Genomic DNA, 22,759 nt, shown 5'->3' with positions numbered 1-22,759 from the left:
GATTCTCTCCGTTATCACCATTCCGCATGGACTCTAATGAATCTTATATCTTCTCTCAATGTCTTTCCTCTGGAGAGAAGTTGATGGTCGTGTGATGCTTCGGTTATTATTATCAAGTGTTTAAAATTATACGCGCTTCACGTAATTTGAGTTATATTTTGTTCATCACTTAGCGGTTAGTGAATAAAAATTTTGAGTATCATTAAAATGTTACTAGTAAACAATTTAGCCTAATGATGATTTTATTACCTCAACGCATCGAACATTCGACATCGAAACTTTCATATATGTACGTCTTCCTTGTACAGTAGAAATTTTCGGAAGCGCTTTTAGAGGGGCGTTCCAGCTTTTGTACATCAATGTTTTTAATACTATTAACTGGTACATTGTTAAAGGATCAAAACCAGATAATGATTTCTGTTTAGCAGTTGTGTGCAAGCCCTAAATGTTACTTTCTCGTAACTGCATGGTTGCGGGAAGTAGCGGCCACTAAATGGTTCAACTCAACTCAATTGTTTTAAGATAGACGGTTTGTGAAAGATGCCCGCATTAAACGGGCATCTTTTTTTCAACGGGCCCGCTTTTAATAAAGTTTACATAGCTCTACATCCTGTCACCTGCAACCCTCTGAAAGCTTTTCTTTTAAATTAAACTTTAGAAAACAGGATCCAAAATATGACGCAAGGTGTCAATGATAACAATAACCTTGGATGCTATCATCTATTGATCATAATCATCTATATTGGAATCATTGAATGTCTATCATAGTTTTGTACTAATACGGCAGTTCGTGGGCAAATGAATTTCTCATAATATAAATAGCTTCTTCCACAATATTAATGAAAGAGATGCCACTAAATAACGGAAATTTGAATTGAGGGAATTCAACTTATTCGCATTTTCTCATTGATGGCGAACTGGGATTAAATGTTAACGAAACTTGATTAAGTTCATAACTAACCGTGGAAAAAATCTCTGAAAAATTTGACCATAATCGACAATTTCATTGAAATGAAACGACTGGCACCTGAGGAGCCTACAGTCGATACGGTTCCACCTCTCGCTCGATCCCGACGAATTTCAGTTGCTCCGTCGGTCCATATCTGAAAATGATGCGTTTTTAATCTCAATTGCGTATTTCTAACAATAATTATAATCAGCGTTATGTAAAATTTATATTTGAATTCACCGACTTTTGCATTGGAATGTTCGAGGTTTGATTAGATTGCTATAAAATATAACTACAAATTATATTTTATGATATAAAATTAACATCTATATAAAAAGCTGCAAAATAATTTTTTCAAGGAAGAGTATCAATCAGTTAACTAGATATACATGGGGATGAGCATAATTCCCAAGTGGAAAGTTTCAACTGAACTTGTCCCAGGTAAGAAGTTCAAACTCGCCTGTAATCAAAGAAGAGTTCCTCCCCAGAAGCGATGTGACGCTTGGCGAAGATGCCAATGCGATGGTCGCCGTTAACCATCATGACTTTGGCATAGCAGTTCGGGTTTATAGAGTGATTGGCGAACCTAATCTTGTTCCCCTTCCGAGTTGCGTCCACGACGAAGTCTGAGAACGAAAAGTGTGCATGTAAAAAAAATAATAATAGACAATATCTTATATTGCTGAATGAATGGTACGTTAATTCAACACACGATTATTTGGTAATCCAGAAAAATGCATGCCTTCAAACTCGGCTACTTCTACGTCGTGTAGGTTCCCCACCGGTGGGTTCCAGCGGGCTCCGCGTCGGGACAGAAGAAACCTAAAATCGACACCTCATGTGCCGAAGAGCTCGCTCACCCTTTCGTACGTGGTCAGATCATATCGCTTCCTTCCCTTAGCCACTGTTCCATCCCCGTGAGAAATACTTCACCCTCTCGACGGCCCACTACCTCTTCGTCTTCCTCTCTCTTCTCTTCGCTCAGGAAATTCATTCCAACTCAGGTCTCACCATTGTACAATCAGCGAGTCGCTGGTCATGTGGACGTTGTCTTACGCTCATGATGTAATGTCTTGATCCACAAAAGATATTCGGGCCTAACCTCTACCCAGCAGTGCTCCAGTGCTATCGCGAGGCAAGCTCTGCATCAACGGCCTGTCCAACCTTACCTCCTTGGCTCTCCGACTCTCCTTCCGCTTGGAACTCACACTTCAACTTAAATCCAGTGCAACGAACTTGTAGCCTACCGCTCCATGGTGAATAAGGGTCTATTAGCTTCGAATCTTGGAGGCATGCAAATGGCATAAGAAAAGCGTAGAAAACTGTTCGCATCATAAAATATCCAGCTCCACTTTAGTTTCCCTTTCTCATTTCCCCTGTTTTCACATTTTCCTTCGAAACATGTCAGTAGCAGAAAGCTACACCTATCCAGTCTCCTCTGCAGTGAGTACAAGCCCAGACACATCAACCACACCCAATAGTTCAGCTCTTCCATCCCGCTGATCTTGGAAATGAAGGTTTGCTGGATCTGTTCAAATTGTCGCACTGCGTCGAATGTGAACAGGTTCCAGAGCTTGCATCAGTATTCAAGGAGAGGAATAGCAAGAGCTTGAAGAGTGTTATCATCGCCGCCTAGCTTTTGCGGCTATTAACGTTAGGTAATCACCAAATTCAACCTGGGTATTTATCATCACTCTTAGAACGCGAAAGCGTTCTTTTTCTTCAATTTCCATTCCCTCTGGACCCAGGTAACGATGTTCCATCCTGACTCTTCACCTACCTCTGTTACTTAGAACTTCAAATTTGGTTCCATTGAATTTCATGTCGAGGCACTTGCGCCCAGTCTGATATTGCAGACATGACTTGCGACCTCTCGCCTGCTGTCCTGTCCGTAATAGGCATCAGTCCACTAGTAGTGTCGACTATTGTCCGAGGTCGAGGCGTGGCTCACTGTCACATGTATGTCGGCAATGTGCTTGAGGAATATCAATGCACGGACGTTCGTCCGTAATATTTCACATTTCACTCTTCCCTCACTTGACTTCGAGTCTCCATCAAGTCGATCAGCTAGCAAGTTGTGTCTCCTTGCCAACAAAACACGTCTGTCCTCCAGTTGTCTTTCTTTTCTGATCATTCCATTGTCAACTTTGGCAAGCACTTTCGCGAAGTCTAAATTCACCATGTCAACCCCGGTCTTCTCTTCCAGCTTGGCCAGGATATGGCTGTGATCCTCCAGTAACTGGGATAAACAGGTCCTGCACAACCAAGCTGGAACGCTTCACAAGCCCGGCTTGTTATGAGTGGACACCTTCTCCAATTCTCAAAACACCTCTTCACATACCCGCCGTCCTCCTCACAGACCTCCCCGTCTCCTCCCTGAAGTCCCAGTTACCTGCAGGTTGCAGCCTTCCTGCCCATCATCTCATCATTTGCTCACCTTCCTCTTCTCGTGGCCGCTCTTCCGCGTCCAATCTCAAGCCGTCATCTAATCAAGCGTGATGCTCGACGCAGACAACGATTTCATCTAAAAATATAGAATACAATACTGAACCAACCGTTGTTGAGGTTGAAGAGGAATGAACACATGTATTTGTCGTAGACTTTGCCGCGTCTATCAGCCTCGTCTTGGGAGATAATCTCGCCGCAATATTCTGATATGAACTCGTTCTTATTTACTGAGTCCTTGAGGAATATGCCCCAGCCAGCCACATCTGATGGGGCCATCAGCAAGTGCTTATCTGTGAAATATAATATCAATGTAAATTGTTGTTAAGATAATAGCTTGGACTTATTGTGCACACGGATTTAATAGAAAAATGTGCAGCAAACTGAAGCTAATAAAATCTAAATCTTGAATATTTCTTCAACGTATTTTATATTCTGATTTAACAATATTATATCTCCACGCACATGGTATTTTAACAAAGGAGATAAAATTTTCATTTTAAATATCCTCATCTACCTGATTTCATTCAATATTTAACCGATGAAAATGCTAGTATACGCAATACTCATCACGATGAAGTATATATGAGTCAAAAAGGAAGATTTACATAAAAAAGTCTATTGTAACTCAAGTAACTTACGTAGGCCGCACTGTACGGAGACGTTTTTGCATGTAATTTTTGCGACGGTGAACTGATTAAGGAAGATCTACATAAAATAAGTCTATTGTACAGGTCAAGTAACTTACGTAGACCGCGCTGGACGGAGACGTTTTTGCATGTAATTTTTGCGACGGTGAACTGATTAGCACCGCACGTGGTGCACAAGTCAGGGTCGCACTCCCGCACCGCCAGGAAACACGGACACTGTTTCGTGTTGCACGAAGCCTTGCACCGACACCCGGGGAACCTGTTCTGGCCTGAAAAATATGGCGCTCAATAAGAAAAATATTCAATAGAAATATACAAATAGAAATATACAAATAGAAATGAGATTGTACTTGTATTCTATGTGTTTTTGAACTGATTGAAAATATGGCGTCAATAAGAAAAATATTCAATAGAAATATACAAATAGAAATACGATGGTACGGTACTTGTATTCTTTATGTTTTTGAACTGATGCAAAGTTTGGCGTTCAATAAGAAAAATATTCCATAGAAATGTACAAACAGAAATGAGATTGTACTTGTATTCTATGTGTTTTTGAACTGATTGAAAATATGGCGTCAATAAGAAAAATATTCAATAAAATATACAAATAGAAATGAGATTGTACTTGTATTCTATGTGTTTTTGAACTGATTGAAAATATGGCGTCAATAAGAAAAATATTTAATAAAATATACAAATAGAAATAAGAATTGTACTTGTTTTCTATATATTTTTGAACTGATGAAGGAGCTGGTGAATTTACTTGACATTTTCTTTATTTTTAATTTTTGGTGAAAATATCCAATACCAAAGAAATGAATGGGTGAGAATAACACATAATAATAGGAAGAGTTATACACTAAACTACACGTAACATTATCCTATGTATAAATTCATTCAAATCAATATTAGATGTAATTTGATAAATTTACTTACTTAATTTTTTAATTTATTAAAAGCTGAAAAACCCCTACAATGGTTAAAAATGATTCCAAATTGCAGGTTGATAAAATACAATGCAATTATGCCTTCACTTAGAAGGATAATCTGTTGAAATTATATAGCGAGAACCAACAGAGGAGCAGAACTATGGCTGCAGCGGCAGAACTTCTTGCAGAAGTTCTAAGTCAGAACGCCCGAACCTACCTACAGCTGCAAGAGAGAACCTACTAAAAAAAGAACCATTTCCCAGCGACTCACAGTCGGGACTACAGTGGCAGAACTTCTCACAGGAGTTCTGAGTCAGGAAGATAGAACCTACAGCTGAAAGAGAACCTACCAAAAAAGGACCATTTCCCAGCTACTCACAGTCGGGACTACAGTGGCAGAACTTCTCGCAGAAGTTCTGAGTCAGGATGCAGCCACAGTTCTGATCACACGGCTGGTTAGGATGGTCACACGGAGAATAGTTGTACACGTGGTTGTTGCTCGAGTCTTTCTTGAGCTGAAAAATGTATTAAAAAATATGAGTGAGGAGACTTCGCACGCATCCAAGTGACTTAGTTACATGTATTAGGTATTATAAAATATTAGTAGCCCTGCGTTCTCTGAAATAATAAATGACTGTTGCTGTGCATCAACCAAAGTCAGACTGATGAATCCCGTTTTATATATTTTATATTATTGAAATATCGTACATATCTTATATCAATATATCTTATATATTGAGCCTAAGCGAACGTTAGACTGGACATTAAAAATGCACGGAATATGCCCTGGATCATCCGAATTTTACAACAATCCATTGACCAAAGTCTGACTGACGAGTCCCGCTTAATATATTATTTCATCCTAAGCCCACGAGGAAGTACGAACGAACGTAAGAAATGCATAGGATATTCTCTTTTGTGATAGAAATTGGACAGACATTAATTGTTTCAGACTAAGCCTAAGCTGGTTAAAAATGCGCATAAATTATTGCGTTATGTTATATATTATTATATATAATAATTATATATTCATTTTATTATATAGTATGTCCCACTTATTATGTTATTTTAGCTTAAAGTTTGAAATGCGTAGACTATGCTAATGTGTCCCCTGAATTTTACGGCATTGCCTTGATCAAAGTCTGACTGATTAGTCCTGCTTATTACATTGTTTTCATGATATCATTTATTAATATTCTAATAATTATTTATGCAAAGGATGGGAAAAAAATTTGAAATGTGGATGAATTTTCAAACATATGCTCATGAATTACCTGAATTTTGCGGCAGTGCATGGACCAAAGTCTGACTGATTAGTCCCGCTTATTAAATTTTTGTTAATATATTATTTATTAATATTCTCATACTTATTTATAGAAAATTCGGAAATAAAATTCGAAATATGGATGAATTTTCAAACATATGTGGATGAATTACCTGAATTTTGCGGCAGTGCATGGACCAAAGCCTGTGTTTCTTCTTCTTCTTGCGGGGCGGAGTGCTGTCCTTCTGCACGGCGTCTGCCGGCAGCTCGGTGCTCTCGAGGCGAGAAAACTCATAAACCTGTACATTGTGAGGAACTCATAAACCTGTACATTGTGAGGAACTCATAAACCTGTACATTGTGAGGCACTCATAAACCTGTACATTGTGAGGCACTCATAAACCTGTACACTGTGAGGAACTCATAAACCTGTACATTGTGAGGCACTCATAAACCTGTACATTGTGAGGCACTTATAAACCTGTACACTGTTTCATAAACCTGTTAATTGTAAGGAACTCATAAACCTGTTAATTGTAAGGAACTCATAAACCTGTACATCATTATGGATATTCAGTGGATAGCAGTGGCATGTCGTAGGATGATACAGGCTTTACTTTTATGCTCGCATTTCAATGGCCACCAAAAAAAATAGAGAGATCAAAATGTCGCAGAAGCTGTTAGGCCCTTGTTTTTAGCAGAAGCTACCGAAGAATGGTTAAGTCAAATCCGTATACAATAAATAGAGAAGTAATTATTCAGAATACGGATGTTAAATTTCAATTATTCTGATACGGTTGCTAAATTCATAATCGATTTGCTGAAGTAAGCAATTAATATCGAAAGAAAACTAATTATTGCAAACATAATTGTTCACATTGCTCACCTGCTGACAAGTTTTGGACATGATGGCCTGAGCAATAGCGCAGTAATTGTTCAGAAAAACCTTCTGAAGAGCTCGGAAAAGCGAGGCTTCTGATCCCAGCCAACTGTCGTCACTCCTCCCTCCGGTTCCCAACTCCCCTTCGTCTTTAATAGATTTTTCCAACAAATCTTTGGAGTCTTTCGAGTTTTTGTCACCAAACTCACGTCCGTCTTTAGGGTTGTTGCCCTCCAACTCCCCTTCTTCTTTTAGTATTTTTCCCACCAAATCGCGTTCGTCTTTCGGATTGTTTTCCCCCATATTTTGTTGAGCTCCCTCCGTACGGTCACTGCGAAGTACGGCCAGAAGACTGCGTTGTGCAGCGTCACACGGGGCCGTGTACACGTATTTCCCGTTACGGTCGTTCTCACAGCCGTAATATTTGTTACTGCCAGACGCTCTCTCGCAGTCATGGCCATTTGTACCGTTGGTAACGCCGGTAATTCCACTAAAGCTATTCTGTCGGCGAATACCGTTACCTGAGCTGCCGCCTACATGGCCTGATGAAGCAAAACACATGGTAATTCATGGTAATACAAGAAAATTCATAGAACACAAATTTCATTCATGGAATACAAGTTTAATTCTTCACATAGTAGTTGCAAGTACGTTCTTCACAAGTCAGTGGGAAGTTTAAATTATGATGAATAAAAAAATGTAAACAACAAAAGCATTGCCTACATCTGTGTCAAAAATTGACAAGTAAATAGGACATGATAAATATTTCATAGTTGTTATTAATAAAATGAGTACCTCGTAATATAGTACAACAATAAAATATCCTAAGTAGTATCAAATAACATTATTCAATGCAACATTCATTATTAGGAGTAAAATTCATGAGATGTGAATGAAGCGTGAGAGCGCCTGGTCTTCGAGAAATTTTGAAAAGAAAAATCGAGATTCTTGTAAGCCGAAAAATTTTGAAGACCTAAAGCCAAAAATAACGTTCCCTTGCATATTATTTTCCTCGATTGAACCTGAAATAGCAAAAGCACACAATTTAAAGCCCGAAATAATTTTTTTCTAAAGGATTTTGAGGTTTTACAAAAAAGTGCAGATATTTTGCAAAGAAATAGCAGTCCGGCGCTACTCAAATTTTTTCATGTTTTGACCTTATCAATTATATAACGACCATAAGCATAGTGTTTTTTCTCTATTGTCAACACTGATAATTTCTAGCTAAATTTAATAATTTCTAAATATTTTGCTCCATTGTTATCCCAGGAAAATGGCTGAATGCCCCTATTTACCCACAGTTCTGCTGCAGCCTTAAATGCATTTGCATCCGAGACTTGCTCTGACTAATGAGTAATTTAAATGTCAAAAAAAAAATGAGCAATGCTCGTATGATTTCATAAGAACGAAGGCAAAAAGGGAGCGAGATGTGAAGAACACATAATGGCAGAGCCACGTTAGACCATTAGGCTTGAGAACTGTTCAATGTGTCGAGTCTAATGTGTTTTTTGACACTTATGGAGCTGCTGAAGTCCTTAATACATATGTCCACATTCAAGAGCTAAAAGCTTTGAAAAAGCTGGAACTATAAGAGTCGTTAATGTAAGAGCTACATAAGAATCCAAGAACGTATAAACTATTGAAAAACGTTTTTTTTATCAAGTTTATGTTTCCTCTACCATGAATTTTATTCAATCCTTCTTACGAAACTTACGAGCCTGCTTACGACTGCTTTTAGCGACTAACTATACACATTTGTCGCCTCTCAAATGGCGTTTTATTGTAAATATATGTTCATCCATAAATATGTAAATATGTGAAGTTATTTACTGACTGACTTATGACATATGCTACAGTCACCGAAAATATAATGAGTTATCGAGGAAAATAATATGCTAGGGATTTTTTTCATAACAATTTTGAAGGGTTCAGTATCCTAGCGCCGGCTTCCTGCAATGTGTTCCATCCGCTAACAGGATAATGCAAATCATGTTAATAATTATAATACGAATTGTGAGTAAATAATCGTTATTGCAATCTCAATTCAGTAAACAGAATTAATGATTTAGGGCCAATAGAAATTTATAAACAAAGATATAATTGATGGTATACAGGCAATTGAATTTCAACAAAGTTTAATTGAACGTAAAAATAATAATGAATGCTTGTATAGGACTTCTTGCATGAACAAGTAATAGATTTAAATTAGCAGAAACTGCTGTAATTCAACATTAATGTAAAAACGTGAAGTTACAATTTATATTGAAGTTTGAAATTTCGTCTTGATTGCATAAAACCAACAATGAAATATGAAGAAAAAATCAAATTCACTGCATCGAAAACCAAAAATGATTAAAATTACCAATGAAAAATGCAATTCCTTATTAGGTTCAGGAATTAAAGCAAGAATACGGCATTTAAATTAAAACCACGGCATGTAAAATCGATGCCGATAACAGACGAGATCAAACAAATGCCCGCCCAACAATTAGCAGAAAGATAATAATGAAATCTAATTCGTCTTAATAGCCAATCTTACCTAAGATACGCACCGTGAACCAATTCCGGATCTTAGGATTTTCTCAATCTCTACAAATTTAGTTTAGAATGTAGACACAAACCTTGGGCAGAAGTCGTAGCTCGCGAAATAACAGCCAATAAAGGAGATCTCAAGTCTCGATTGACGCAGTCACTCTTGCTGCATGAATGAGTGATACATGAGTGATGTGATGAGCAATTGTGATGAATTATTGTGATGCAGAGCACCACCCAAGTGGTGATAAATCATTGTGATGCAGAGCACCATAAATAATTGTGATGCAGAGCACCATAAATAATTGTGATGCAGAGCACCAATGGCACATCTATTGACGAAAAATTCAAGTGTCATGTCTTGCACTCGTGAATGAGTGGCTCAGTTTGTCCAAATAGTGACACACTTCTGCACGTATAGCACTGATACGCCCCCTTTGCCAGAAGCAAACTGGGTCAGGGTGACCCATGCAAGAGCAAAAAGTGCATCGCTATTTGGACCAAGCCTTGCTCATTTCTCTCAGTGTTCCTATCTATTAGATTTACAGGTCACTGAGGTCAGTGTTGGGGGAATGGTTAAGGTTAGTTAATACGTAGGCGAGTGTTTGGGAAATGTGTTGCTGTTTATCAACCAAAAAGGCACCTTAAAGGGAAAAATATTACAGTGAAAACAATATTAGTTTAAGGTTTGATGTCGTTGTGGTTATCTCCTTATGCGCAAAGACCGAAATAGTCGATTTCTTGAATAGCTGTTCCACAACAACAAAGAAAGCTAGGAGCATACAGAAGCATTAATACATTGTACTTATACCATTTCCAGATTGTGTTAAGATAATACCGGTACCATTTCTAGATTGTATTAAGGTAAGGTTTCTCTCCTTACATTAAGCGATTCAAATTGAGAGAAAGCATAATGTGACACTGAAATATAACTTACGCCACGCTAACACTTTGTTCAACAACGTCATCCATATTTTTTTTAGCTTTGGCTTTATAGTGAAGAAGTAACTTTTCGAAGTGAAAAGTTACTGTAAGTAAGTTCGCTAAAAAAGCCTTAGGATAGGAATGTAAAAAGTCTTCCTATCGCTAAAAAAGCGATAGGAAGACCTCGGGTTTAATTCGATCTCGGCCGTCAATTTCCTAGGCATTGCAAAATTTTTGAATATATTAAAAAGAGAAGCAAAAAATGTGACAAAATTTAAATGACTGTATTTAAAATTAGTAAACTATCAAGCATTTAGCGTTCCATTTTTAAAAATTATATTGCTTCTGTAATAATAATAATGTTTGTTTTACTTGAATGTGTGTGCTTTACATTTCACTCGGATTGTTTGTGTGAGAAAAATTGGCAGAAAAATCGTGTGTTCTTGTGTATTGCTCGTGGGCAAGCCTTGTGTAGGCAAGCCTTGTGTAGGCAAGCCTTGTGTGGGCAAGCCTTGTGTAGGCAGGCCTTGTGTAGGCAAGCCTTGTGTGGGCAAGCTTTGTGTAGGCAACCCACCATCAGAAGAGGTCGACGGGCCGGCACCAGCACAAGCGGCGGCAGAAGCAGCAGCAAAGTACCGCACAAGTCTCATGCTATCGTTGCTTTCCTCGGAGCTGTCATCGTCATTACCGCGATCCTGTGACGAACTGCGACGTAACTTGTTGCTGCTGACGATGCTGGTCGTTGTCTTGGCGACGATGCTGCTGCTGCTGCAGGAGTTCATGGAGTCCTGACACACGTCTTCCCCTGCCACGCTTGATGAACCGCTGGTGCCTGTGTTCCGTACGCCAGGCTGCAGCAAATATGTAGTTACGTATTAACATCACTTCATCGATTAAATCACAAATTTAACAAGATATTAAAGGCTAAGGAACGGTAAAAAATTCATTTTATTTGAGAAAAACCTTCGGAAGAAATACTGGATACGTATCAACTATTAAACACGACTTTATCGATTAAATCACAAATTTAACAAGAATTTAAAAACGAAGGAACGGCAAAAAAAATCATTTTATATGAAAAAACGTTCAGAAGAGATTCTGGAGATGCTGAGATTCTGAAACTGATCGTGTCGTCAGGCTAAATTGATCTAGAAAAAAAAAAAAAGAATTCCATGTTGCTTCAGCGCCCACGTACTGTACGTAGGCAATAAAAATACGCGTTAATACAAATATGCGAGCTGTAGTGTTGTGCTGGTAAGAGGTTGTCGGTCATTGCTCGTTTTTCGTATTCAATGACCCGGCGATTCCAGTCCCAATTAAGAAGGATAAGTTTTTTGGAAAGCGGGTCTAAAATGGGTCTGGCGGGATAACGAACCTCTGATGGTTGTAGAAGTATCAGTGGCCCTAGTGTCCTGGAAAACTGATTTTTGGTGTCCTGAACTGATCTATAATTCCCCTAGTGGCCACTACCAGGTCACGGTAGTATAACAGAGGTCCAGGCCGAGTCAAGTTACTACAAGAATCCTGGTACTCCCAGCATCAGGAAGTGCTTAGTTTTGTTAAATATTCAATAAAGTTTAATGCACTGACCAGGTTAAGGTAACACTCAGCGCCACAAGGCTCCCTGAGAGCGCGCAGCTCGGGGCTCTTGCGCTTGTTGATGCCGGGGCGCGGGTGGGAGGATGCCAGACCTGGGCACAAAAATGTTAATAGGTTATTATATTATTATAAGTTTATTATTGTTAGATGGTAAGTTTTTTAGTATGATATGGTTCTATACTGTTTCATTGTATTTTGTATTCAAGCTCACACTTCTTCATTGTAATGACCCTTGGCACAAAAATGTTGATTTACTATTATAGAATTATTGAAAGTTTATTATAGTAGGATAGTGAGCTTTCGTATTGTTGTATAGTTTCTATAGTGTTTTCACTGTAAATTCTTCATTGTGATGAACCTTGGCACATAAACGGTCATGATTTTAATGTATGTTCAATAATCTTTTCATTGGACTCTGTATTAGAGATTTCATTTTCTCATTGTGAAGGATGAATGCCTTTGCCCAAAACCGTAAATCAAATATATTATGATAAACTATATATTGTCCTCATGGTATTCTTTACTCAAGATTTAACTTTCTCATAAATGAAAGGATCTCCAAATGAATTTAGTGCATACTAACTTACATTTTATTCTTTTCAATTCATAGACAGACCAACGTGGGTCAAATTTATTACGAAATGTATACTTTACTAAAAGTAATTAATTAATAAAAATATTCGGAATAATATTTTTCAGTGCAAGAAAAGTAAATTTTATGTATATTCCAGTTAGAGTGAAGTGGCCATTCATCTTCTGAAGCACGAGTCTGACAATGAATCAATGTATGTACCTCCTTCGGTACCCTAGACAAGAAAGTAACTACGATTACAAAATTATGATTGAGCAAGAATATTATGCATTATATTCAATAATATTGAATATAAATAATGAATATAAGGCAATTAGCCAGATATCTAATAATTGGTTATTAGTAATACTTAATATGGTAGCAGCTGACATTTAAAGAGTGGGGTAAGTAGAAGGATTACCGAACTCATTAAATGGTACACTCCTTAAAACAAAGTTGTGTCAACAATATTTACAAGTGATTTTACGAGACGAGGAATTCATCACACAACAGAAAACAAGTGCGTAGAAACTTATAAATATGAATAATATTGATAAATAGTTATCTTACCATGAGGAGTATGCATTTATCAAGTCGTGATTTAATGCAATTCAAAAACAACCAAATAAGATAATACATCAATTAAATAAAATATCATTTAATTAGATATATTTTAGAGCAACCGTTGTGCTGAAATATATAAATGTTAATAAAATAACTGCCAGAACAGTCTTGTTCGATAATTAAAAAAATAAAAATAAAAAAGACTTGTTCAATAGGAAACTCAGAGTAGAATTACTGAACTTTTCTAAAAGTTATTAAACTAAAATTAGTAATATCAAATTGCAAGAAGATCTTAAAAAAATATAAAACAAAAATGCTGAGCTTGGCAACGGGATTATTGAGGAATGGTGATTAGCTGAAGTGGTGATTGGCTGACATGGTGATTGGCTGGAATGGTGATTGGCTGGAATGGTGACTGGCTGGAATGGTGATTGGCTGGTATGGTGATTGGCTGAAATGATGATTGGCTGGAATGGTGATTGGCTGGAATGGTGATTGGCTGGAATGGTGATTGGCTGGAATGGTGATTGTCTGGTATGGTGATTGGCTGGTATGGTGATTGGTTGGAATGGTGATTGGCTGGAATGGTGATTGGCTGGAGTGGTGATTGGCTGGAGTGGTGATTGGCTGGAGTGGTGATTGGCTGGAATGGTGATTGGCTGGAATGGTGATTGGCTGGAATGGTGATTCAAGTGTTGATGAGAAGGTGGGAAGAAGCTAGTACGAATTAGTAGGACGACTTTAATATATTTAAAATACATCAGACGTCACATTTATGATCTTGAAAGAAGGATAATTCAACATCGAAAATGCAGTGACACGTCAAGGATCGAACATGAGCGAAAATGATGTCGAGTCAACGATGAGCGCTAATGATTATTTTCAGCGAAGGACTGAGCGCAACAAAGGATTTTCAGCCAAACCGTGAGCGCAAATAACGTTCAGCGAACGAGTGAGAGCAAATGATGTTCAGCGAACGAGTGAGAGCAAATGATGTTCAGCGAACGAGTGAGAGCAAATGATGTTCAGCGAACGAGTGAGAGCAAATGATGTTCAGCCAAACCGTGAGCGCAAACGATTTCGTGTCAACGAGTGAGCGCAGATGATGTTGAGTCGATGCTTGAGGGTAAAAATCTGTTTATGAACGAACTATCAATGCTGGCGGATAATCAGTGACTGAAAAACGTAATGATATCGAGGAAAGACGATGTCATCGAGCGAAGACGATAATGATATTGAGCAATGACGGTAATACCGTAATAACGATGATATTGAGCAATGACTGTGATGTCGAGCAGTGACTGATATTGAGCAATGACTGTGATATCGAGCAGTGACTGTGATATCGAGCAGTGACTGTGATATCGAGCAATAATCTACTCACCGGGACATTCGTTCAAATCCCTGGACGCTGCACACAAACATCAGTTCATACTTAAGATATATTGCAAGCATGGGTTAAAACATGATCGAATAGCATGCCTATTCCGGCTTCTTAAATATCCATTTTCTGTGAACATCGGTAAAATCTAAGTGAACATATACTCTCATAGCGCATATTCTTTCAAGTGCTTTGTTTATTACGGTAGCACTTTTGCGTTTGTTTTAATGAAGAAAAAGTATGTCCAGTAGCTCACTTATTATTTGAGATTAAATATATATCCTAATATATGTGTGTATTCATTTCTTTGCTCATTGAGTCTCATTTAATGTGATACTCATTAAGCAGACCAACGCAGTAAGAGTCGCGCATAAGAACTTTGAACTCACACCACTCCCAGAGACAGAGATTTTTCAAGATTTCTTTCGAGAAATTTGCACTAAAACTCACCTTTTGCACCTAACTTACGGCAGGGTGCAATTTATTGTTGTATTGCTGTAAACGGGGGTATTTGAGGTCACCGATACATCAATTAGTTATAATTCTCAATTTATTTTTAATTGAAGATAAAACTTTCTCATAATAATGAACTATTCTCTAATAGGAAGAGCCCATCCATAGAGGCATTTTTAGCGCATTTTCTCATTTATGGAAAAAATGCACTATTGTGCTCGCTATGTCCGTCCTTCCGTCTGTCTGTCCGTCTGTCCGTGACCTCAAGTTTTCGTCGACGAAAAAATGCGCTCTTTGTCACTCACTGCAGTGAGTACTGAGTTATATTTTTTACAAATGCGTTGCGAACTTTAAATTAAATTGAGAAGAAAAACCACAAAAAACACGTCCTGTTTAAAAAGTATCTTTGCAGACTTCGAGTTCAAAACATTGCAAGAATAAAACACCGTATTTATCTCCATAGGTCTGCTCTTTATGAGAGAAATACGGTAAAAATTAAATCTTACGGTGCAAGAAGCAGTCGTATTTGTAGCAACGTCAGCAGAAGATCGTGTGTAATAAAAAATTCGGTATTACCTATAAAAAAAAACAGAAAATAAAATGTATCTATTCCCTAAAGCCTAAGCAGGAAATACGGTAAAGATTATAACTGACGGTGCAAGAAGCAGTCGTATTTGTAGCAGCGTCTGCAGAAGAGCGTGTGTAATAAAATATTCTCACATAACAAAGAAAACGGAAGATAAACCGTATGTATTCCCTAAAGCCTTCTGTATAAGCAAGAAATACGGTAAAGATAAGAAATACGGTAAATATTATAGCTCACGGTGCAAGAAGCAGTCGTATTTGTAGCAGCGTCTGCAGAAGAGCGTGTGGAAGCTGTGCATGGACTGCTCGGGGGGCACACTCAGGGCGCCCTCGCTGTCTATGTTCGCTGTGCACTCGGGGGGCACGGCAGTCGGGTCAACCAGCTCCATGTACCTGCAGATATATTATGATGTTGGGACATTATGAGATGTTGAAACATTATGAGATGTTGAAAGATTCCTATTTGGTCGACAAGAAGGACTCAAAGAGATTTGTAAAATATTATTTGTGTTCAATTGAACACTGAAATAGGTATGGAAGTGAATAACTGTGCATACAAATTACAAACTGATGCATAACTCAAGTAAATCAACATAATCTACAATGCTTAAATCAGAAATAAATTAGACATATAAGCCAGCCACTTACTTCTCTTTGAGCTCGTCGGCCGTGCCCTTGTCAGGGAACAGCGCGGCGATGCCTTGGAAGATCTGGTAGCAGGGGAAGCCGGGGGGACTCTTGTTCACCTGCGACATGATGGTATGTTAGGGATGAGGGGAGGTGATAACCATAACTACTGTACACCATGGTGGCAGTGGTGGTTACTTCCACCATCTACCACTCTATCTCTACCACATCTACCACCACTGCACGCCATGGTGGCAGATTAGATGGTAGGAACCATCTACCACTGTACACTATTGTGGTAGTGGTGGTTACTTAAATTAAATGGTAGGAACCATCTACCACTGTACACCATTGTGGCAGTGGTGGTTACTTAAATTAAATGGTAGGAACCATCTACCATTGTACACCATTGTGGCAGTGGTGGTTACTTTCATTAAATAGTAAGAATGATGAACAGAGAGTTGATAACCATCTACCTTCACTACACAGTGCACGCGAGGTGAAGTTATCTTCAACTTGGCAACGAGTACAAGTCAGTGAATAATTTTAAAACTTTTATGCAACGACACAAAATGAAAACAAACGTCTATTCATGGATATTATTAGAAGGATTCGATTACGAGGTAGCTTTTGACTTTAAAAATTTATATAATTGTTTTAATTAGCCATTAATCGCTTCTCAAATATGATCAATTTTTAAGAGCTTTTTTGTTTCAGCTTGTATATAATAAATATATAAAATGTTTTTTTCAATATTATAATATATAACTTATATAACATAAATAACATAAATTAAAAGACCTGTGACTGCTCAGTGGCCGTACTATCAAAAATAGTTACGAGTGCACTTGGGCTATGTGCACTTGGGCCGCTACGTGCACTTGAACCACTATATGTACACTTGGCCGCTACATGTACAACAAACTCACTTCAGGAAGTTTAGCTCCCTCGTCCTCGCCCTCTTGCGTATCATCATCTTCAGCATCTTCGTCATCATTATCATCGTCATCATCGTCAGCCACGTCCCGGGCCCGCGGGCGCTCTTTGCTGGAGAGCTTCTTGCCCGCCTTAGTCTCCTCGTCCCGCTTCTGGGGGACACGGGTGAGAAGGGGACGGGTGAGAGGGGGACGGCTGAGAGGGGGACATGGGTGAGAGGGGGATGATGAGAGGGGGACGGGTGAGAGGGGAGGGTGCGAGAGATAACAAGGAGAGTGGGGACGATAATTAAGAGGAATTGGCACGAAAAGGAGAGAGAAGAACAGTAAGAAGAGGGAGGCACAATAAGAAAGAGAAGGAGGCACGATAAGATGGAGAGGGAAGATGAAGTCCATAATGGAGGACTGTGGAGACCTTCAAGAGACAACTGGACGTGTTCCTGAGCACAATCCCAGATCGACCTCCCCTGCAACACTACCAGCGGCGAGAAGCAAGCAACAGCATCGTGCATCAGGTGGCCCAAATGAGGGCGGATGAACGATAATCAGAGGCGGCGATCCATCGTGGCCTGAGACTGCTATGTCCCAAACAAATACTAAGCAATAAGACAGCCACTGCTCCCCTCAGATGGTGGATGAACGCATCACACGTGACATGACCACACACCTGGTATGACCACACACCTGGTATGACCACACACCTGGTATGACAACACACCTGGTATGACCACACACCTGGTATGACCACACACCTGGTATGACCACACACCTGGTATGACACGAGACACTTGACAAGCTCGACGAAGATCTCGTCATCAATGAAGCCAGTCTCGTTGTCGCCGTGGACTTTTCCGTCGTAGTTCCTGATGAGTTCTTCAATAAACTTGCCGTCGCTGTCAAGCACCTCGTCCCCCATGTAGGGGATGTTGTGCAGAACTGTCTCGTCCTCGACCTGCAATGCAAACATTTTCTTAAATAATTATGGAATTATTAAGTTTTTATAACACCCCACTGTTTAAAATGCAGATACACTTTTAAATATCTCTGGGATTATAAACATTTGATGTATTAAATCCCGTACCACCGATCATTTTCAACATGCAATCCCACCCACTCTAATTTTAATTAAGAAAAGTATTTTGCAACCTCAGTTGATTTTCTCTGGAATTATCAACATTTTTTGCAAACCTGCTATAAAACAACCCTTTGATCATGAACATTTTTTGCAGGTCCACACTTGAAAAACTTAGTGATTACGAACCTTGTTTTCAACTCACCTGTGACCTGTTAAATAACTGGAATTTTGCACACTTTAAAAATGGCTTTCATGATACTGAATTACTCAGATACGGTATTTTGTAAAGCTTTTGGATTTTTTAATTGGTGCATTCAGCCATCCCATGCGCATGGAGATATTGCAAACACAGCTACATATTTTACCTATTTCTGCAGAACAGAATCTACTTACAAATAGAGCCTCCAAATTCAGCCCTTATACCATAATACTTTTAAAGTGAACACTACAAAATGTACCAAGACAAGTACCTATTACTTTTCAAAGATAAAAAATTCATTCTATGTAAAACCCTAAAATTAAGAAGCACAATAAATTTTGATGAACAGGAGCCCATATGTACATGATGACTTGAGGGATGATATTTTTTAAATACAAAATTATTTCTACGTAAACATAAAAAAATCACAATAACAATTTGTAAGAATGAAGTCCCAGAGAAGTATCTTAAAACATAGAAAATAACTTTCAAAATATCTTAAAAAGAAAGTCACCATAAAATTTTGCTGAAGAGGAGCCCATGTGTACATGGTGGGTAAAGGGTTGACGGCCACCATGGTGCGTATGGGCACCACCAGAGCTTCTCCAGCAGACGAGGTCACGTGAGTCTTGCGTAGCACAGCACCGTGGGCTGGGGCCTCCACGCCACACACCCACACTGGTGGCACCGACGGCAGTCCTACTGTAAATTAAAACAAGTTAGTCATATTACATAGTATTATTATAGTTTAACTTTTTTGGTTGTGCTTCATCTAACAAAAATTCTAAAAACAATCATGTTTGTTATGTAGCTAATACTAGTTTGCCTAGTATTTTTTTGGTTATGCTACAGCTAAGGTGTCATTTTAAAGTTTTTTTTTTTATTCTATCATTTAATTCAAAGGGAGCTACATGGATAGTATCATAGTAACACAAATATAACTCAGTACTCACTGCATTGAGTGACAGAGAGCGCATTTTCTCATCCGTCCATGACTTAATGTCACGGACGGACATGACGAGCACAATAGTGCCTTTTTTTCCATAAATGAAGAAATGTGCTAAAAATTTGCAAACTTGTTTATAACAAACCTAAAAAAGACAAATTTTAAAACCTAAAATCATCTGAAAATAAATATTAAAAAAAATTGGAATCTTTGTTAAATAAACAAATCTTAAAGGACACATAAATTGTTTCATAGAACATGTATAGGTACTTACTTTGACTAGCAGTATCATTGTTGCCAATCCCAGATATGAGTCGAGTCAAAGCCTCTGAAGAAAGTAAAAACATAATCACTGTAATATTTGACTTAGTATGCTCAACAACTACAATCAGTGCTCAAAAGATTCAATACAATACATCCATACTTAACAGTGCAAGTATCAAACAAGCCGTGAATTAAACACAAAATAAAGCTTTTCTTTCATGAACTTTAAATTTTTAACCATTTGAAAGTGAACTTTAACTAGAAAGTTATTTGTAAACCACAAAAATCAATGGGATGACTCTGGTTGAAAATAAATCTTAGCTTCTAGATGGTTTTATTAAATACTGAATATAAATACAAAAATTATACATGTGATTGATCAATTGAATATTTTTCATAAACATTGTAAAGACAAAAAATCAACATTTACACCCATACTGACATTCTCAAAGTTTCACTTGTATAAACATTATACCTGTACTTGGGTACAAAAATTGTGCAAAGCTCCTGTAATATATCAACAATTTACTTGGCTTTCTACAGTCATATAGGATTATACATTAGATGCAAATATGACATTAAATAATGTATAAAGATTGAGCTGCAATCATGTAGTTGCCTGAGCTGCTGTTCCATCATCAAATCAATGCAATAGACTAAAAATTAAATACCTGTTGATAAAAAAATTTCTATAGATAAATAATAATCTAAGAGTTAATCAACAGTAAATATCAATACATATTTAAAACAACTTATTAAAAATATTTAATAAATAGTAACAACTTGCAAAGCATAGTTAATTAGAATATGAATAAATCTCCAAAAGAGAATGTGCACATAATGAAAGAGTAGAAAGTTGGCTCAAAATTCCATCTGATTGGCTTGTCACAACAACCATGATGGTAGACAACTACTATACAATGTATGGTGAGCATTTACTGGCAGGCAAAGTTTCAAGGCAATAGAATCCTTCAATTAATTGAATTTGAATTACTACACAATTCTTAATTAATACAGAAATTAATCAACATAAGTGAACCTATAAGAAAGCATAAAATATAGTAGTTGTGTATGAAGGCTCAGGTTCATATAAGCCGAACAATGAACTCGACATCCATTTACCATTAATATCTTCAATTTCTTACTTTAGGGGATCATCTGGGTCATAAATAAAAAATTTTGGTTTTTCCGTTTTATTGGCTCATTTTATAGCTGCTGAAAAGTTGCGTCTAACGCAGCAATCCAGATGCATGCGCATGCTCTAGTTCTTTTTCTAGAATTTTTTAAAATATATAAAATGAATATTTTTTAACAATATGTACAAAAATTTCTTCAAATTAAATCTGAATTTATTGATCACTATGCTTGTTAATTGCAAAGTGGTTGCACTTGTTTGACAGCTACAAACGAGGCGCGTTCAACAAAAACACTACCTACCAGGGATGTACATGCAATAGATTTGGTGCAAGGCTGTTTCGAACTTTTATAAAATGACCATTTTATATCAATATTTACAAATTTTTTGTTTAAAAATAGTATTTATAGATCATTATTTGCGTTAATTGCAAAGTGTTTGCACTTGTTTGAAAGCTACAAACAAGACGCGTTCAACAAAGCTACTACCATGTATGTAAATGCAATAGTTTTTGCGTAATGCCGTTGTAAAGTTATATAAAATGAATATTTTATAAATGCATATATACATAAAAAGTCCCATTTACAGCTTATTATTCACGTTAAACTGGACATGAATAAGTCCAAATACGCGCACTGGTACCCTGAAAGCAAATAAATGGCAATGGAAAAGTTTGGGCTACAATATCAAGAAATTTTTTGACATATTCTTCTTTTTTCAATGAATTTTACTTTAATTGGCTTCCTTGAAAATTTTAAAAAATCCAAAAAACGCATCTTAAAAATGTGATAACTCCAACAATTTTCAAGCTACAGCAATGAAAGACATACCATTTGATTTGTAAAGACCATACCTAGCGACTCTAGAAGCCCTTTTTTCGAATTCGAGCATGGTTTGACTTATATATGCAGGAGGAGTGGGGGAAGGGGGGAAAATGTGTCAAAATTTAGAAAAATGCACGTAAAAGGAAAATGATGAGGAAAATAAAAAATCGGGCGTCTAGAGTCGCTAGATAATGTTGTTAGGAATTGAATTATATGTGTCTCGACATTGTAGCTTGTGATTTGCTAAAGCTAGAAATTTTTTTTAGAGTACCCCCTATTTTAACGTTTTCTATTAATTTCTCATTTTCTTCCATTTTTTCCAAAAATTCATACAAGCAAATTATTTTTTTATTTTACAAGTTTTGTATGAGTGTGAAATTTCAGGAAGATTGGTTAATAAATGTAGAAGTTTTTCCTGGACCCAGACGATCCCCTTAATTTTTCTAATAAGCTAAACATGATATAAAGATAATCTAGTAGTAATCTCACCATCAAGTTTTGATCTGTTGCTGTTCCAGGCATCTTTGATTTCATCAGCTCTTTTGAACCGTTTAAGGGAGCGTAGTCGCAGATACTCAAGTTTGATGCGCTTCTTCCAGATGGCTGACACTCTGCTGCGCTTCACCATGGTTTTAAAGTAATAATAAGTATTCTGTGGAGCATATTAAAAAATATAGAGGAACATTTACTACAGAGGAACTCAGGAGCATGATCTACAAAACCTAGATACAAATAGAATAAAGGATCTAATGTAGAAAACTTGTTCTATACAACTCTTCAAGTACTAGCTATGAAATCTGGCCAGGCTTGATCAAGACTTTACCATGACAGTCTTCTATCATCTCTACCAATTTTTTTAAAAAAATAAAGAAAAACAGCCTATTTCCACCAGCAATTTTCAACAGCCTATTCCACCTATTCCACCAACAGCCTATTCAACAGCCTATTCCACCTGCCCAACATTCCAAAAAGGCTTGACAAAATGAATTTATTGTTTAAGACTTATTTTCAACAACCTGTAAAAA

General features: G+C 37.5%; 1 protein-coding gene across 4 annotated transcripts; it reads right to left on the bottom strand.

The window, feature by feature from the left end:
- Positions 1-706: 706 nt before the first annotated feature.
- LOC108673784 (histone-lysine N-methyltransferase E(z)) lies at positions 707-22,384 on the bottom strand. Of its 4 annotated transcripts, none has more exons than XM_018161653.1 (17): positions 22,224-22,384; positions 19,786-19,839; positions 19,080-19,267; positions 18,061-18,243; positions 17,286-17,444; positions 16,378-16,475; positions 15,968-16,122; positions 14,695-14,721; positions 12,167-12,267; positions 11,151-11,427; positions 7,127-7,662; positions 6,414-6,539; positions 5,356-5,491; positions 4,143-4,313; positions 3,505-3,687; positions 1,410-1,575; positions 707-1,103 (listed from the first exon to the last, which is right to left on the bottom strand). In XM_018161653.1, exons 1-17 carry the CDS (start codon positions 22,360-22,362, stop codon positions 1,037-1,039), a joined length of 2,766 nt encoding a protein of 921 aa, XP_018017142.1. In that variant the 5' UTR covers positions 22,363-22,384; the 3' UTR covers positions 707-1,036. The 4 variants fall into 4 exon arrangements, with proteins under 4 accessions (XP_018017142.1, XP_018017143.1, XP_047736081.1 ...); XM_018161654.1 differs by having other exon boundaries at positions 11,265-11,427; XM_047880125.1 differs by lacking the exon at positions 14,695-14,721 and adding an exon at positions 15,799-15,818 and having other exon boundaries at positions 15,988-16,122.
- Positions 22,385-22,759: the final 375 nt, after the last annotated feature.

This window comes from Hyalella azteca, unplaced genomic scaffold (genome assembly GCF_000764305.2).
Source record: "Hyalella azteca isolate HAZT.00-mixed unplaced genomic scaffold, Hazt_2.0.2 contig4675, whole genome shotgun sequence".
Taxonomy (NCBI): Eukaryota; Metazoa; Arthropoda; class Malacostraca; order Amphipoda; family Hyalellidae; genus Hyalella; species Hyalella azteca.
This window is presented reverse-complemented; position numbering and strand designations above follow the sequence as displayed.

Coding starts and splice junctions, on each gene's coding strand:
- LOC108673784 (XM_018161653.1), bottom strand. CDS start 22,362: ATGGTGAAGCGCAGCAGAGTGTCAGCCATCTGGAAGAAGCGCATCAAA. Junction 19,840..22,223: donor CAACAGATCAAAACTTGATG/GTGAGATTACTA, acceptor TACTTTCTTCAG/AGGCTTTGACTCGACTCATA. Junction 11,428..12,166: donor CTGAGTGTTACCTTAACCTG/GTCAGTGCATTA, acceptor TATTTGCTGCAG/CCTGGCGTACGGAACACAGG.